The sequence below is a fragment of the Gallinula chloropus genome (assembly GCF_964237585.1).
Source record: "Gallinula chloropus genome assembly, chromosome: 4".
NCBI classification, from domain to species: domain Eukaryota; kingdom Metazoa; phylum Chordata; class Aves; order Gruiformes; family Rallidae; genus Gallinula; species Gallinula chloropus.
In genome coordinates, this window is record NC_140088.1 from 52937053 (window position 1) to 52955288 (window position 18236).

General features: G+C 39.6%; 1 protein-coding gene across 1 annotated transcript; it reads left to right on the top strand.

Moving 5' to 3' along the window:
* Positions 1-372: 372 nt before the first annotated feature.
* Positions 373-16857, top strand: PLK4 (polo like kinase 4; the record flags this gene model as incomplete). Its single annotated transcript, XM_084263726.1, has 16 exons — positions 373-402; positions 1119-1214; positions 1920-2015; positions 2108-2222; positions 4225-5257; positions 6092-6192; positions 7774-8150; positions 8996-9100; positions 9471-9573; positions 10341-10490; positions 11310-11440; positions 12214-12305; positions 12664-12808; positions 14518-14658; positions 15511-15617; positions 16318-16857. The coding sequence occupies 16 exons, from the start codon at positions 373-375 to the stop codon at positions 16415-16417; spliced, it is 2922 nt and encodes a 973-aa protein (XP_084119852.1). The 3' UTR covers positions 16418-16857.
* Between the last annotated feature and the right edge of the window lie 1379 nt (positions 16858-18236).

Below are 18236 nucleotides of genomic sequence, written 5' to 3' on the forward strand. Positions count from 1 at the left end.
GGCTGAAGTAACGCACCAGCCCCCTGAGGCACATCGGCGCCGCTCCCGCCACAGCGCACGCGCCGTAACGGCTGCCGAGGAAACAGGCACGCGACGCCCTGGGCATGCGCGGTGTCCATCAGCCCCGCTCACGGGCGCAACGGATGTCGCTGCGTTGGCGTGATTGCGTCAGACGCAGCCCCGACCTGGGGTGGGGCGGGGCGGGGGGTAACGGCGCGATTTTTCAAAATGGAGGCGCCGGGGGAGGGGTGCGGCCGCCGGGCCCGGGAACGAGCAGGCCTGGGCCGAGGTGGGCGGCCGAGGGCGCCGTGATGGGGAGCCGCGGCTCGGAAGAGAACTCGTAGCGAGGACCCAGGGAGAACGGCCGGCGCCATGGCGACCTGCATCGGCGAGAAAATAGAGGTGCGGAGCCTAGCTGCCCTCCCGCCATTTGTGGGGGGCGGGGAGAAGCCAGGCGGGGGCTTGTCTCTTTCCTGGGCGGCTTGTTACTGGGAGGCGGCCGGTGGGGCCCTGACCGCGGCTCCTCCCAGGCCCGCCCGCACCTTTCTTACCCCTTTCCCACCACCGTGGGCCGATGGGCTATGGCGGCGCCGGCCTGGGTTCTCCGGGCTCCTCCCCGCCTGGACCGCTGGTGGAGCGGGGGCGGGGCTCAGGTTGCGGAGCTATGCTTCCCCACCCGCGGGGGGACCCGGCTCAGGTGGAGCGCCCTGGGCGATGACACGCGGCTCTGTGTTTGCAACGCGCCGGCGGTCGCTCCCCAGCCGCTGCCATAGCAGCGGAAGCCGCGGGTGGGCGTCCAGTCGCTCCCCAGAAGCGGCGGGAGAGACGGCGGGAAGGTGGCAGCTCCTCAGCCGGCCTGGGAGGCGCCTGTGGCAGTGCCAGCCGGCCGCCGTGCAGAGAGGACGATGTCTCGGGGGGTGCTGCGCGGCCCCGCCGCGTCCTGCCGCCGTGCCCCAGAGACCTCTGTCCAGGTATTGCCAGGGCACCCCGGGAACACCTGTGGGTCTGCCCCGGCATCGGCGTGTGTGGCCCCCCTCTCTGTTTGGGGAGGCACAGCGTCCGGAGAGAGGGTTCAACGCCTGGCTGGGGCTGACGGTGATGATTTGTTCGTGTTGCAGGATTTCAAGGTGGGGAACCTCCTGGGGAAAGGCTCCTTCGCAGGGGTCTACAGAGCAGTATCCCTGAAAACCGGTCTGGAAGTGGCTATCAAAATGGTAAGGCAGCCAACCAAGGAAGAACAAGGGCGAGTTGCAACAGGTTGGGGTTACGCATTTATGCCTGGATGGCTTTTTTGTACATAACCAGTATTTAGATTAGGATTCGATCCTGAAATACACAGTGCAACCTTTAGACTGTATTGATAATAAATAAAAGTGTTCACACTGCTATTAAAAGAATTTAAGCTCAAGTATTCAACACTGGCTGGACAATCAGCGATAGAACTCCAATTCAGAAGTCTGTGACCCCAAAACGTTCATTTAAAATCCATGTGACTGGATAAGTATGGAAAAAATGCCTTGAAAAACCTCCCTCACTGTGAGGACAAACTTTGTAAGGGAAACTCACAAATCACAGGTGTTTTGCCAGATTCACTTATCTGTAATACTTTTTCTTAGCCATGTTTTCAGTATTAATTGTATTTAGAATACCTGCCTGGCAAAATAATTAGGTTCCCCTGCTTAAGTATTTCAGAAAGTTTTCTAGTAGGTGTTAGTACTGAAAATAGTAAACTTCTCTACTCTGACACTTGTATATTTCTCTGTTGATGATGCTTGTTCATTAAAAGCATATAGTAGGTTAAACTCTGAAAACTTGCTCATATGTAGTTTTTGGGCATCTAAAATTTATGCTTGCTTGAAACTCACGCATATGTAGTCAATAATGCAGTGCCTGAAAAGTATTATGTGATCCATTTACAGATAGATAAAAAAGCCATGCACAAAGTTGGAATGGTACAGAGGGTTCAAAATGAGGTGAAAATACATTGTCAGCTAAAGCATCCATCTATACTTGAGGTAAGAATCGTGCTTTTGTAACGTACTGTGTGTGTGACTTGCTGTACAGCCTACAAAATGTATTTTAATTTACTCATTGGTTTTTGTTCTAGCTTTATAACTATTTTGAAGATAGCAACTACGTGTACTTGATACTTGAGATGTGTCACAATGGTGAAATGAGCAGATACATAAAGAACAGAAAGAGACCCTTTTCAGAAGAAGAAGGTGAGACTTGTGCTTGTGTGTTAATGTTTTGGCTTAAGTATTTAATTCTAGTGAAAGGATATTTAAAACTGCCATCACTCTGAAGGAGTTTGTATAGCTTAAAATCTTGTGGTAAGTGATAATATAAAGATTAATTACTTTTATGCATTCCCTAGAATTTCTGTATGCTGTTGTTTCTATTTATGCTATTTTTCAGTTGTTTGTATGTTTTGGGGGTTAAAAAGAAGTGAACTTAGAAGGTGGAGGTATAAGAAAGGTAGCGCTTACCTTTGTAGATATAGTTACAGTGAAGCACTGGTCAAGACTGGGAACTTCCACAGAGGAAAACTGGCAGCCTTACATCCACGTCTTGCTTTGTGTTGCACCTCTTCATCCTGGTATTACTGTATTACATGTCACCAATTAGAAAGCCTTCCAGATCACAGATTGCCTTATGTGGTGTCATTGGAAATGCTTCCTGTGTTCCAAGGTGTGAGGAAATTAAGATAATGCAGGTAACTGATGCTTAAGGGCTGAGTTGGGAAGGAAATAAGTACTGGCATATTGGATTAACTCAAGATGGGTTGGCGACAGAAGAAATTCTACTATGGTTTTACCTCTATTTTTTTAATGGAAATCACTGAAAAGTCTTTCCCTAAGAGTTCACTGTAAAACTTCTTTAATTGGCTGTGGTAATCTCTTGAGTAGTGTTGTGGAATGAAGTCTTGCAAGAGCAAAAAAAAAGCACTTAGGAATTCACTAATGTTCCACTTTCTTACAGTTGAGAGTAAGAGGATTTCATTTAGCATGTGGACCATTGGAAGCCTAACCAGTACAGTTTTTTTAAAAAACAAAACAAAAATACCAACAAAAAAACCCCACACCCCAGAAGGAGACAGCAAAGCAAGCTACGGTGTATAATGTTTGAGGGTACAGCCAGCCAAGCTGTTTAACTTTCATCTGATCTGGATTCAGTAGTCATTGCCTCTTCTGCTTCCAGACTTCCCATGCTGGTCGTTTCTAGCACAGTTCTTCCAGTTTATCCGCTTCTCTATTAGAGTCTAATCTAACTTCGTGAAACTATTATTTGTATATAGACACATTATTGTTTATATATATATATAATAATAATTAGATATAAATAAGAAATCCATTTATATGTATGTTTTTGAACCCAGACCGCAGGACTGGATTAAAGGGGTGCCTCTGTACAGGTGTCATTTAATTCTGATCTGCTTGGGCAAAAATAGTTCACCTGATCGTACCTCACTTCTAAAAGCTGATAAACCACTGACCTAAATAAGTATCTTCTGTTGAGGAGTGGTTTCTGGTAACATTTGTTACTCACTAATTGTTGCCCTTTGCTAAGAGAATGAGGCTTGTAAATTTTTTTCTTTAGAAAGAATCATTCTTCACAATTACTTTGATTACCATACCATAATAAATGATGCTGTTTCAGCCTGGATGAGATTTCTTTGTTTTATTCCTGTTTTAAGTTAAACTTCCTGAATTCCTAGTGTGATGGAACAGAAAGGCCATCCCAGTGCTATGAACTTAGAAGTTTTTTAGGAATTGAAATACTACTAGCCTTGCCAGCTTGCTAATGATAAAACAAATATCCAACTGGTTTCCTATATTATCTGCCCATAGAGAAGCTGCTTGGTTCTGTGTATTGGTGATTCCTGAAAGTGTGGGGCAACTTTCTACATTTTAAAGTTTTTTGTTTTTTTTTTTTTAAATTGGAGTCTTAGGCCAATTGACACTGTTTCCAGTCCTGTTTAGATTATTCTGTTAGCAAAGACACAAATACGATTGCTGTATTATAGAACACTTTTAAAGAACTCTCTTAGAATGTAGTCATGCCATATTGCTTAAAGCTAAAAGCAGACAGTGAATTCCAATCTCATTAGCAGGACACTTGTAACAGTCGTTGCAAAAGCAAGATGGTAGCAGACTTCAAAAAGTTACTTCCACAGTTACGACTTCAATTGTGACTAAACCATCTCATTTTGTGTTTTGACAGCCCGACACTTCTTGCATCAAATTATCACGGGTATGCTGTATCTTCATTCTCACGGAATACTGCACCGGGACCTCACCCTTTCTAATATCTTACTCAGCAATAATATGAATGTCAAGATTGCTGATTTTGGACTAGCAACTCAGCTGAAAATGCCTCATGAAAAGCATTACACAATGTGTGGAACTCCAAATTACATTTCTCCAGAGATAGCCACAAGGAGTCCACATGGACTTGAATCTGATGTGTGGTCTTTGGGCTGTATGTTTTACACACTTCTTATTGGAAAGCCACCTTTTGACACCGACACGGTCAAGAACACGCTGAATAAAGTAGTATTAGCAGATTATGAAATGCCAGCCTTTTTATCAAGAGAGGCACAGGACCTCATACATAGGTTACTTCGCAAAAACCCAGCGGATCGTTTGAGTCTTTCCTCAGTGTTGGATCATCCTTTTATGTCCAGGTGTAGCTCTGCACGGAGTAAAGATTCGGGAACTTCAGAAGATTCGATGGACAGCGGAAATGCTACCATCTCTACAACCTTCACAGGCTCTTCCAGCATCAGTACCAGTGGTTGCTTGAAGGAAAAAAAAAAGCTGTTAGTGGGACAGCCGCTCCCAAATAAAATTACTTTTTTTCCTAAAACCAAGAATTCCAGTAATCCTTCATCTGTAGATGGAAGTGGTTCTTTTCATCAGTGGGGAATTCAGGGCAAAGAAATTGGTGTAACTAGCAGGGGAAGAACCATGCAACTTGCTGAAGAGAGACCACATTCTCGCTACCTCCGAAGAGCCCACTCTTCAGATAGGTCTGGCACGTCCCATAGTCAGACTCAAGGCATATCAAATGTTGTTGAGAGATGTCACTCCATGGAACTGCTTTCTAAACCTAAAATAGGAACAAGGGAAAATACAGAATGCTTTTCACCTGCCAACAGCTATACTGATATAGGAGAAATATTTAAGGAGAAGACTTCCAGTACTTCTGGTTCGTTTGAAGGGCAAATATCTCCACCTGTGAAAGATCAACCACAGTAAGAATCAGTTTTTATTAAGATGAATTTTTGAGCTGCTTTAAGTGCATAATTTTTCCTGTATCTAAGCTGTAGTAAGTGTCTACAATCTCTACACTTGTAGCTTGAACACCAAATAGGAGAGGGTGTTCAGATTAGATGTTAGAACAAAATTTTACATGTTAGAAAAATATTTTACTGAAAGAGTTGTTGGGGCCTGGAACAGGCTGCCCAGGGAGGGGTTCAGTCACCATCCCTGGATGTGTTTAAAAGACAGGTAGGTGAAGTACTTAGGGATATGGTTTAGCATAGGACAGGAATGGTTGGACTCGATGATCTTAAAGGTCTTTTCCAACCTGGTGATTCTGTGATAGTTGTATGTTTATTTTATATAAACTGAAATTATTTTAGGTGGTAGGATTGCTTGCATATTTCAACAGCACATTTGTTGCCCTGAATGAGTTCCAGTGGGATCATGGGAGTCATCCTTGTGTCTTCCCTTAGGTTATCTCCTATACCATTAACTAAGAGGATGTAACAACAGCTACTGCTGGCAGCATTATCAGTGGCTCTCTTTTTTTGGTCATATATGTCATTTGCAAGAGCCTATTAGTAAATGCTAACAGGCTTAAATTTGCGTTAAAACTCTTCATTCCACTTGGAAACAGTATTTTTTTATGCTTTACCCAATGAATGCTCCTGACTAAAAAAGGATGTGTGTACTAGAGCTATAAAATGACACCTGTATTTCTTAAATGCTCCAAACTGTTATGGTTTCTGCAGCTGTAACATTATAACTTCTGTTGTGCTAGTGCCTTTGTTATCTTGATTACCTATGTAACTTTTACTCTGCAGCTTAAACTATCTCTGCCCAATGAAGCCCCAGGTTGGTTTGTTAGAGCAGAAGTCCCAGGCTGAAACAATGCAGCAGTGGCTGGGAAGCATGCAAACAAACGGTGCGTTACTGATCAGCTGTATATATTTGCACTCAAGTTGGAGTAGTGACTTGTAACAGTTTCTGTAGGCTTTTCTATATTTAATTTCTTGAAGTTTGTGACAGAATGGGTATCAGTGGGGCCAAGTAACTATGATAGCAAAGCATAATTCTGGCATCCAAAATAATGGTGATTGGATGCTAGTGGAAACTACTGTAGACAGAGGGTTTTTTTCCTGAAAGAAAAGTATGGGTGACTCTAAACTGACTTATTGGCAAAGATATTGAAAAAGGCAAAATTATTTCCAGCACTGCTAATCTGTAGAATCGTTCTTAAGCAAGAAGTACCGGGTTGAAAACATATTCTCTTTTGGACTAAACTGTAACATTTTGGTTTCCTGAAGTACAAATTGGTTTCAGAAGCTTAGTGTTCTTAAGTTGTTGGGTTGGTATAATGGACTGTATGTAACTGCCTTCATAAGAGTAAAGAAATTGTACACTGGGTTTGAATATTTAGCTTCCTAAAGTGAGATCGTTCTCTTCATTTAGTATTAGAAAAAAAAACAACAAAAAACCCCTCAAAACAACACTTCCCCCTTCCCTCCCCCCTCAATTTTAGAACCTGCCATAATAATTAAGCTGTGACTCGAAATGTATAAATATGACTACATGACAAAAGGTTGGCAGGTGACTCAAAAGCCTTGTTAATTTAGTTGTGCAAATAGCCCTTAAGAGAAATGGGACCTCAGTGAATGAGAGAGATAATGAGGCTGCAGAAGGAGAGGAGGAGGGAAGGACAAAAGACACAGAAGGGAAGGAGGTGTCTTTGTCATGTATCACGTTACATCATTTACAAACAATGTAATTTAAACTTAAAATGAAATCAGAAATCCATTCTGGCCTGTTTTGTTGTGACATTACTGGACTCCTTCCCTTCCTGTCTAGAGGGAATTGGAATCACATGACATATGGTCTGAATAATCCTGTTTGGTCCCTTCTCAACTGTCCTGCAATATGGCAGGAGGAGTGCAATACTTGTCTGTGAGGTGAAAGTTGATAGAGAGCTTAAATATCAAAACTAGGGAAGCAGTTATAAGGAGCTTAAATATAAAACCAGGGCTTTGTCTTTTAACAAGACACTGGAAATAAAACATAGGGTTTGGAGTGCATGTTTAGTATCTTCAGTACTTTCTGGTTGATACTAAAACTAGTTAAACTGCAACTTAAAGGTAACTTTGCACTAATGGTTCTGTCATGTGAACTGTTTCAACAGATTATTTCTTGTAAACTGCTTCTTGTTTAAGTATCTCTTTGCAAACAATCTTTTGAGTGGTTTTATAAAATGAATTGATATAAGTTAAGACTGAAAGTGATCAGAACTGAAACCTAGTAACAGTTTAAGTAGCACTGGAATTTTGTTAGCACTGGTATTGGCTGGTACTAGCATCAAACTGTAATGTTTTGTACTGAGGTTTAAAGAAATACCATTCTCCACTTAAATAGGCCATCAAAGATGGTATTTTGAAAATCTTTTAAAAACTTAATAGCATTTTTTTCTTCTGACCATGACTCTTTGAATTTACAATGTATATGATGCTTTCAGTTCCACCCAGACCACCTGCAGACCCAACTGGCAGTGGTAATGCACATGGAGGTTTTCGGTATCATCTGGATGTGCAGCAAGACGCATCAAGAAATGCGTGGAACACACTAAAAGAAGTGAGGAGTCATGATGCATCTGTCGACTGTCTGCATTCTTTAAACCAGATAAACCCAAAGAAATACATCCCTGGAGTTCTCTGCAAATCTGAGAAAATTCAACAGTCATCTTCTACATGTGGCATTTGGTCAACTTCAGAACAAAACCAAACGTGGGGCAAAGAACCACCAGCGCTTCAGAAGCCTATGCTGCGAAGTATAGTAGCACCTCTCAATGCTCACAGGCTAAAACCAATCAGGCAGAAAACAAAAAATGCTGTGGTATGTATCAGTTCTTAAAAACAAACACCTTGCATATTAAATATAGCGTGATTCTCTTAAAATCAGCTGGTAAACTAGAAGCATTTGTTTTTAGAAAACTTAATCTGTAATAATTTAATGTTACATTAATAAGATGCATCTTAGTTTTTGCATATGGAACACTCGTGGTGGCTTCCTGTTAATAGTGAGGTGGCGTTGCTTTTAGCTTACCAGCAAAGAAACTGCATGTACACAGAGCAAATACTAAGTGCATATATACTTCCTACAGGTCTAAGGCTGTGCTGCTTAGCTGTGCACTTGCATGTAACTTTTTAACTATGTCAAACCCATCAAACACTTTTATAAATGAGATAAATAGCTGGTTAAGAAATGAAAACAGTCTTGGTTTTAGTTAAACTTGAATCTTTTTCCTATAGTGGTGCTATCTTCCCTGTTTTATGGGTAGGAAAATCAAATGAATGCCATTAATCCTCAGTGATCACATAAACTGGTTGGTTTGTTCCTGGTATCACCTTTTCCCTTCTGTTCCGTTTTCTTACAATCTTGTTCATCCTATCATGTTTCCCACACCCTTACTTGTTTTTTTAAAAAATAACATAATAGAGCTGACCTCTCCTTTGATTTGTCACTTAAGAAGCCACACCCTCACTGGCCAGATTTATAACCTTCAGTCATGTTCAAGTGTTCTGTTGTAATAGCAGAAGTTACTATAAGAAGCATATGTAAGTTTGCAGTGCATGCGAGGAAGAAAACAACTTCTAAAGCATTTGTGGAAAGAAGTGGTATCTCGGCTTGCCAGAGAGTGAAGGTCTTTTTGTTTAACTTGTGTATTTAATATATTTCAGGTGAGCATTCTAGATACTGGGGAAGTGTGTATGGAGTTTCTAAAAGAGCACCATTCACAAGAACTTGTGAAAGAAGTTCTCAGAATATCTTGTGATGGAAGTGTGGTATGTTTTCCATTTCTTCATTGTCATATAAAGGGCTCAGAGTATTCTGTTCTTAGTTGGTTTTATGTTTATTTAAGTGATTATTTGTTTGAAAATGTGCAGCTGTAAATCCCTCCACACACACCCATTTTCTCCCCCCATTCCCCCCCCCCCCCAGCTATACAAATACAGGTAGCAAGCAATTATTTCAAAGCAAAATCAGACTTGACTTTTGGAACAGGAAATAACTGCTGCTGTTAAATAATTACTTAGAAGAGTAGAGCATTTGTGGTAAACCATGGTAATGAACCTGACTTATTTCCATACCTGTTAGAAGTAGGGAGTGCTGTAGTAAGCTGTAACTGCAAACACATTTTTTCCCTTTTTGTAGATTGCAGTTTATCATCCAAATGAAGGAAGAGGTTTCCTTCTTGATGACAGACCTCCTGCTCCTCCTGAAGACATCTGTATGTATAATTTTGACAACTTGCCAGGTAATCTGAAATTTATTTTAAAGTTGTTATTATTAATATGATTTTTTTAGTCAATCTTGTTTGGGACTTGCTTGTAGCCATTATTTTTCAGATAACTGTGAAGATAAAATTCCTTTCAGAGTAAGATTCAAACTACAGTTTTAACTGGGAACTGTATTTTGAAACTCAACAAGAAAGTGTAAACCCGCAGGTTTTAAGTTATTTTGTATGGGAGTTAAAAGCAGTCACTTACGGCTTTAGAAGGTAGAGTGCTAAAATTAAAGATTTTGTTTTATGCTCATTCAAATTTGAAACTGTTATCAAGTCAATTCTAAAACAGTAACTACCTTGTGTTTCCTAATAATTGCAACTTGGGGCGGGGGAAAGTATATACTTGAAAGTATTGGCAGAGTATTTTATGTAGACAGCTGAAGAAATAGAAGATAATTAAGATTTTAAGGGCAAGCAGGCTTCTCTACTAATTGGAGGTCTAAGACAGGCTTTATCTAAAGTGAAGAGGTCAACTAGACTGAACCAGTTAAATGGTATATGCAGTATGTTACTATGTTGTTCAGGTTCTGAACTATATTAAGTGAAGCTATTGAAGATGCATGCTTTAGAAAAGCTGGTGGAAACAAGTGAGTTTCTTGAGATATCCTTCTGTAAACATTTAAATATTACTCACAACCTTAAGCTATCAAATAAGATGTTTTAAATTATTTTTTTCCAAGCTGGTGCACAGTGCTTAATCTGATTAATCAGAAAGTTTTTAAAATTTCTTTTTTTAGAGAAGTACTGGAAAAAGTACCAGTATGCAGCCAGGTTTGTGCAGTTGGTAAGAACAAAAACCCCCAAAGTTACGTTCTACACAAGATATGCCAAGTGCATGTTGATGGAAAATTCACCCAATGCAGATGTTGAAATTTGTTTTTATGACGGTAGGTACTAATTTCTGCAGTTACGTGAGTAGCTACATTGTGTCATTAAAGCTGCACTAAAATATCGCCAAGCAACAAACGCTTCGGGTTGAAGAAAATATAGGAATGTTTTTTGCCACTCTGCTTTCATTCTAGCAATCACAGCTTATTACTAGAGTTCCTTATTGCATACCTTATCCAGGGAGTATATGCTGCAAGAGTATTATTTAAATTACATCTTGGTTTTATTTGTGAGTCCTTTGTGTGTATGTTTGATAGCTAACCTACTTAGTGAAAGGCGCTTTCCATTAAGTGAGGTGGTAATATTACCAAGAGCACTCACTGGAGAAAGCAGTTGGCTGCCTTTTCCAGCGGGACCCTTCATAAGCCAGACTGCACCAGCAACTTTTTTCTCACTGTAGACTGGTGTCAACTAGTTCAGTTTGCCACATGCATAGGTGTACCCCAGCAGAATTTAGGACAGAAAAACCCCAAGACATAACAGCTGTGTGATTCAGCGTGGAACTGCTGTTGAAAGTATTAAAATACTGCTAGAGCCTACTTAACCAATTTTTGGCAGTGCTATTAGAGATGTTAATTTTGTCTTGGATTAGTGTTTAGAAAGGTAGTTCTTAAGATATGTAATAAATTCAGCCCATTTCAGTAGGGATCTTTGTTCATAGAGGGCATTGTTAACATCACAGTCCCAGTTTAAGTTGCTTTTTATTTCTGTTAGACAGAAATTTGTACTCTACTAAAGTGTGATAGCAGAAATTTGTCTTTTATAGATGCTAATATTTTATACAATTCACACTGGAAATGTTTACCTTTTTTTTACAGGAGCAAAGATACACAAGACAGCTGGTATAACTCGTGTGATTGAGAAATCAGGGAAATCCTTCACTTTGAAAGGAGAAAGCGAAGCGGGTTTGAAGAAGGAAATACAAGTTTATATGGATCATGCAAATGAGGTGAACTCTTTTATACAGAATCTTCCCAGTGCAAAGCAACATCCTGCAAATTCAGTTTCACTTTCACAAATATGTTTCTGATGTAGGTTTTCTTGGTTTTCATCACTGTAATAAGGAGGGATGATTATGTGATTTTTGGGAGAGTGGGTATCAATTCAGGGGTAACAATGACACTGGACAAAGACTGTTAAAGGAAACTTACCAGGTATGCCTGCCTGGTGAAAGGGTTAAACAGAACAGGTGAAGTTGCTATATTACAAGTTCAAAACCAACTGAACAAAACCCAACAACCCTCCCAAATGACCTCCCACCAAAACCCAACTTCTTCCACCCCAGAAAAACTACACACTTGGCAGGTTTTTGTGTTTAACTAGCCTGTCTGCTGTGCTTTTCATTTCCTGATTCATGTCACTGGGGTAGCAGTCACAAGAGTAACTTGTTGTCTATTAAATTAAGAGATAGGAAATTTATACTGTAGTTTTTACTATTGGGTCTTCTGGTTGTTATTTTCTGGAACAGAAGTCGGGTTGTAGTTCCTTGTCTAGCTCTGCTAAAAGGGGAGGAGATGTGATTAAGAGCATAAGTCCAGATGTGGTAAAGTTATGAGGGAGTTTTGTAGTATAGCTTTTTGCACTGTCTCTGTGGTATGTGTGTGCAGCTATTGCCAATATTCAGTACCTTGGAAAAAAACAGTTCTTCTGTAGGCTCACTTGCCATGCTAAATGTGTGAAATACTGTTCTTAGTTATACTAACAAGCTCCTTCCAATTTCAGGGACATCGCGTATGCCTTGCACTGGAATCTGCTGTTTTGAAAGAAGAAAAAAGGAGTGAAAATGTTCCATTTTTTCCAATAATTGTTGGAAGGTAGTACATTTTGCTTGAAAATACTTAAGCATTTGAATATTCCTACTAAGCAGCCTCGTGCAGCTCCTGTTTGCAGAAGCCAGGGTTGCTTGACAGAAGCACATAGTCATTAAGAAGATAAATATTCACTTGATATCATGTATAAACACCTTACTTGGGAGCTGCAAAGCTTCCTTGGATACTAGGATAACAAACACTGGTGAATTTAGCCTAAATCAGGCTAACAATTGGCATGTGTGAAAACAATTTTGCAGATAAGTAGTGGCATCAATTGCTTTGTACAGTCTGTGGTAAAGTGAAAGACAAGTCTCCTCAGTTATAGTGCCTTTTAGACATGCCTTTTCTCATCATTTTCCAGAAAACCTGGCAGTACTGAATCGCCACAGCCTGTAACACCTCCACTGCTGGACAATACAAACTCTTCAAAAGAAGTTACGGCACTAGATAGAAATTTAGCTCCTAGTTCTGCTCCAGTTCTAACTCCAAACTGTACTCCTCCTCCTGTAAGTACACAAGACATACAGTGGAGACTACTCTCCAGTAGGAATCTAGATGTTGCTGTTTTATTTGCATTGATGGAATTACACTTGTGTGGGTGTAGACTCTTATCAGCCATTTGAGCACGTTGCCTAGAAATGTTAACTTTTGATTTCGATGAACCTGTAATATCTGGATTGAAGATGACCTGAAAAATCAGCCCTCCAAAACATTACTAGAAACACCTCCTGGGAACATAGTTTAAAAATTGCTTACTTGCATTGTGGTAGAGTCTTCAGTTTGTTTCGGAGAGCTCTGACATGCCCTGAGGACTCTGTATCGAATGGTAGTCACAGAGGCATTAGCACTGGAGGCTATTGCGCTGACATAATCAAGTGTTAGTGTGTATTAAAAAAACCCATCTCACACAGAAAAAAACAAACCCCAACCCATAACAAAAAAACAAAAACCAACACACCAAACTGAAGTTAAATACATTTATATGTAGAGCCAATGAGGCCCTGTGTGCGATTTCATCTAGTTTAAAGCACCCCCAAGCTTCAATTACTGTGTCACAGCCCTAATAAAGTTCCCCAGCTGACTGGATTATACTGGGGTCTTGGCACACAGAGTTTGGCTCTACATCTCTGTTCTTTTGACTGTGCTGCACATGTCCTTAGCGTAGGATCTGTCAGTGTTTAACTGAAATGAACTAACAACAAAAATGCCTTAGGGCTTCAGTACTAGCATTGATTTTTATTCTGACTTAAGGTTATGTGTTACTAGAGCTCTAACTTGAGGGTTCAGCATTCATACTTCATCTTTGTTTGCCATATAGCAAACACTTAGGTCTTTGTAGGGCTTTCACTGTTTGCTTTTCTTTTGAAGTATGTATTTTGAAGCAAAATAACACAATAGTTAGTTGACTTTCCATGTTACTCTTGATTTTTTTTTTCTTGTTAGTTTCTTTATACTTAGATCTGTATATCCTGTGGTACAGCTGCTTATTTCTTTTAGGTTCCTCTAACTATCTGGATCCTGATCTCTTTCCTGACCACCTCCTCTATTTCAGAGTCATCCCCTGACTTGCATCTTTTCACTGAACCCTGAATCTTAAATACTGCTAAGCGCACCCCCTCATCTTGGTCATCTTTGTGACTATGGGAGGAGGTACTTCTATACACACAGACCTGTTCCCAATAGACAGTAGTGGTGGTATTGTCCTAAAGGTCTCCAATATTTGATCCTCTGTTACTTCTAATTCATCAGTTTTGTCTCTTTCAACCTATAACAGACTCCATGTGTCTTGTAGAACACTTCTGTAACCATTAAATATTCTGGATTCCAAGCAACAGCCATGCCCATACCTTTGTAAAGTATTGGCCAAAAGTGCTTATCTGAATGAGGGCTGTTTTGTAATCTAACATGTGCTGAACACTGTTCCCATAGGTGGACAGGGTCCTCGGACAGTCAAATACAGAAAAATGGGGTTTAGGTGGGAAGAGACCACTTGGGGAAAGTGATTCTGTTAGTATCAGGGGAGTGATAGAAAAACTGTCATAATACTGAGTCTTAAGAAATCCTATGGCATTTTGTAATGTAATGTTGTTAAATTAAGTGCATAGCCTAAATCTGTCTGTGAATATGAAAAGAGTAAAAGAGGTCGTAATGTGCCCTCCCCTCCCCCAGTTGGTACATAATCAGTGGGATTAATATTGTGCACTTCTGGTTCTAGGTGATATCATATGAAAAGTCTACGTTCATGACCAACACGACTGAAACCATGTGCTCCACTGTTCATCAGACTGAATGCAGTCCAAATTCAGCCCAACTCCTAAAGTCTGTCTTTGTGAAAAATGTTGGTTGGGCTTCTCAGGTAAGAAAGGAATACTGATAAAGGAGGGAAGTCTCTCTCTTCCCATTGAGCTTGTGACACATATTAACTTTAAATTTCATTTGTGAGGAATACATTCAGTTGAGCTCTGCTACAGTTTAAATCTGAAACCTGATATGTGGGAAGATCCTTCCAAATAAACATTTAGATAAATACAACAGTAAACTATATAAGTAGAGGAAACCAAAATAATATCTCAGTATTTCAGTCATCACAACTTCCATGTGGTTATTAATGCTAATTTCAGCATCTTCTGTCATTTAAATTTGACTAGTAAAACATTGGAGGTGTTACACTCACTAATGCAGATGTAAAGGTGTTTAACAGTCATGTACCAGATCTGTATCAGAAAAATTAATCTGCCTATGCAACAGGAAAAGCTGTGGTCCTTACAGAGAAACTATTTCTCTGCTTTTCTGTGGGACCAGCTTTAGAATTAAAAACTGGTTCTCTGTAATCCGGATAAAGTAAGCTTCCTGTCCTAACAAAGTTTGCTTTTTACATAAAATGCAAATGTGTGTAGCTGCGCACTCTCACAAATGGGTCTTCTATTTTGTTTAGTCTTATTTAAATTAAGCTAAATATACTTCTGTTTAACTGTCATTGAAAAGGCTGACTAAAGCTGAGCATCTGAAACCTTAGGATGGTTGATTCTTTAGACTGCATGAGTCTGTCTACATCAGAGGGGAGTGTATGTACCATTTTAAAAGACTGACAAAGAAACCTGTTTGGACAGCAATTCTGAAAAACTTTCAGCTCCAATTATTAGAGAAATTCTGTATATGTAATCTTGTATTTTATGTCCTCAAACCATAATGCAACTTTTCTCCTTAGCTGACCAGTGGAGCAGTATGGGTTCAGTTCAATGATGGATCTCAACTGGTAGCCCAAGCAGGTGTTTCTTCTGTCACTTACACATCTCCAGATGGCCAGACATCCAGGTGAGGCTATTACTGCTGTAAAAACAGTTCAGTTTGCTGTCAGTGCAAGGCTGTTAAACATAAGGTAAACTCTGTAGCTGCTATTGATGTTGTGATGTAAATATTAAAAGTTAGCTTTTCAAGCACTTCTCTGTTATCTTACACAAGCTTAATAAAAAGAAGAAACACCTATAGCTTTGAACTCTGGATAACAAATGAAAAATAAAGATAAGCTTGGGAGTGCATCTGCTTCTTTGTCTCGAGTATAGACAATAGCCACTAATCATGTGTAGCATTTAAGAGGGAGGGAGAGAAAAGTAAGGTTTTATTACTCCCCCCCAAGATACTACTAGATTAGGGAAATTGCTTTGACCCAAAGTGCTTAAGTGAAGTCTGGGCACTTCCCATACAAATATAGCCACTCAGTAACATGCTTCCTCTCTGCAGTTTGGGACAGTAATGTACAGTCTGTGCATTTGTTATTGCATCTTTAAACATTGTTTAGATTATGTTCTCTTAACCTGAAACTCTTTTTAGGTAAATATGTATAAGGACTGGGATTTATGCCATCAAGCTTCAATTAATATGTTTAGATATACTTGTAATATCCACTTGATTTAGTGGTTTGGCTACTTACAGTCTAAGTGTGAGGTAATTTGTTTTACATCAGAATAGTATCATTTCAAGCATCTACATTTTGCGTGTTTGTTTGCCTTTCTAGGTATGGAGAAAACGATAAGTTGCCAGAATACATCAAAGAGAAGCTGCACTGTCTGTCTTCTATTCTCGTTATGTTCACCAATCCAGCTGGTCCCCACTGACTGAAGCAAAGCCGGTGTCAGGACACAGAGCTTAATAAACTCACTGACTTCACTTGAAATCAGTGACTGAGATTACTCAGCTTATGCAGAAATTCTTCTGAAAGCTATTAATGTGGGAAAGGTGCCTCTGTTTACGTGTAGCAAATTGCTTGGAAATTATCACACACAAATGATGGATATACTTAAGCAAAACTTTGCTCAATGTAGTTCCAGAAAGTATCAGTTTTGGAAAAAATCTGAATCTGTTGTATTTTTCCTCCCCAACTGCTTACTCAGTGCCAACAATCAAGGAAAAAAACATTTATGCTGTTGAAGGCTTTGTATTTGTAAATAACTATTTTTACATCTTACAAGTAATATATGTAAATATGTATATGTTTTATGACCGTGTTTATTATTTGTAGCAGCAACTTTAACTTCCCTGCACCAGTGTTTTATAAAAAAAAATAAATGCAGTGGTAACTGTCCAGATCTATGTATTTGTTTTATGTTACAGCAGTGGTTTGAGAGCCCTTGCCTCTAATTAGGAAGCTCTATTTATAACATGGCCTGGTCTAATATCTTAGAGCATTGTATGATGGGAGTTGAGAAGCTTGGGGAGTAACAGTAATTTTGTGCAACAGGTTTGTATTTCCAACTCTGAACTGTAAAATGGCATAGGGGTCTATGTATTCAATATTTTGCAACAACTGACTAAAGCCAGGAGTGCAGTTGCTAAAGGGAACTACAGCCACTGTAGCGACTGATTCCACTTCTTATATAGTAGGAATTTTATTTACTAAGTACTCTTACCTTGTCTTACACCTTATCAATCACACCTATAACAAACTGCCATAGCATTAACAGCAAGTTTTTTTGAAGCAAAATGTTTAAGTGTAATAACACTTGTGCTTTTGCATAAATACTCCAGCTTCCTGATAAGGCAGGAGAAAGACTTGAGTGAAAGAGTAGGATCAAAAAAGGGGTGAGTGTAGGGCAAGATAGAGAGCATCAGAGCAGACGGGTTTGCCACACAACCCCCTCAGGAAAGAAATGTTCTGATACAGCTTTTTGAAATCTGCAGGCTCAGCTTAAGAGCTGAATTAGCTCTGACTTCAAGTCAGTTTTTATTCTCTAATACTGAATAGAAAAAAATGGTTTGAACATGACAAAATACATTCAAAGAAATAACTTGCAAATATAGATACACAAGAAGGACCTTAAAAAAAACCTTCAATGATTCTCCAAAACGAATTTTTACCTTCTGATGTTGCACCTTAATACTCAGATGGAACAAGTGCATGGTAAAATAATTAAATTATTACAAGTCTTCAGTGAATTACATAGCACACATTGTTCTTAAAGATTCTTTTTAAATATACTTCAATAAACATGTGCTCATACACATAAGTAAAGCCTGCTTGGAAGAAATATAATTTTAGTAATTTAATCTTAAATCAACTGACTTTTAAAGCTTAACATAGTTGAAGTCGTAAGACAGAGGGCAGAACACCAGTGCTTAGAAAGAGCAAACCAGCTGGCTTAGAAGGAATGGTGTGACAAGTGCAGTTACACTACATTGCCAACCAGAATGAAAAAGAAACAGGAGCACGGTACCTGTGAACACAGGCATGCTTTGAAAGAACAGGAGAATTCTAACCCACAACAAGCAAGCCATAGCTTAAAACAGCTGACCTAGGAAAATAAAAACAACTCTCATGGCCCAAGAATTAAGTTTTCTTATTTATTACACAAATATATTAATGGTTATGGGCTATCCCTTTTTAGGGATATTCTATAGGGATTCACTGTAGAAGAGACTTGAGTTTTATCCTTAACT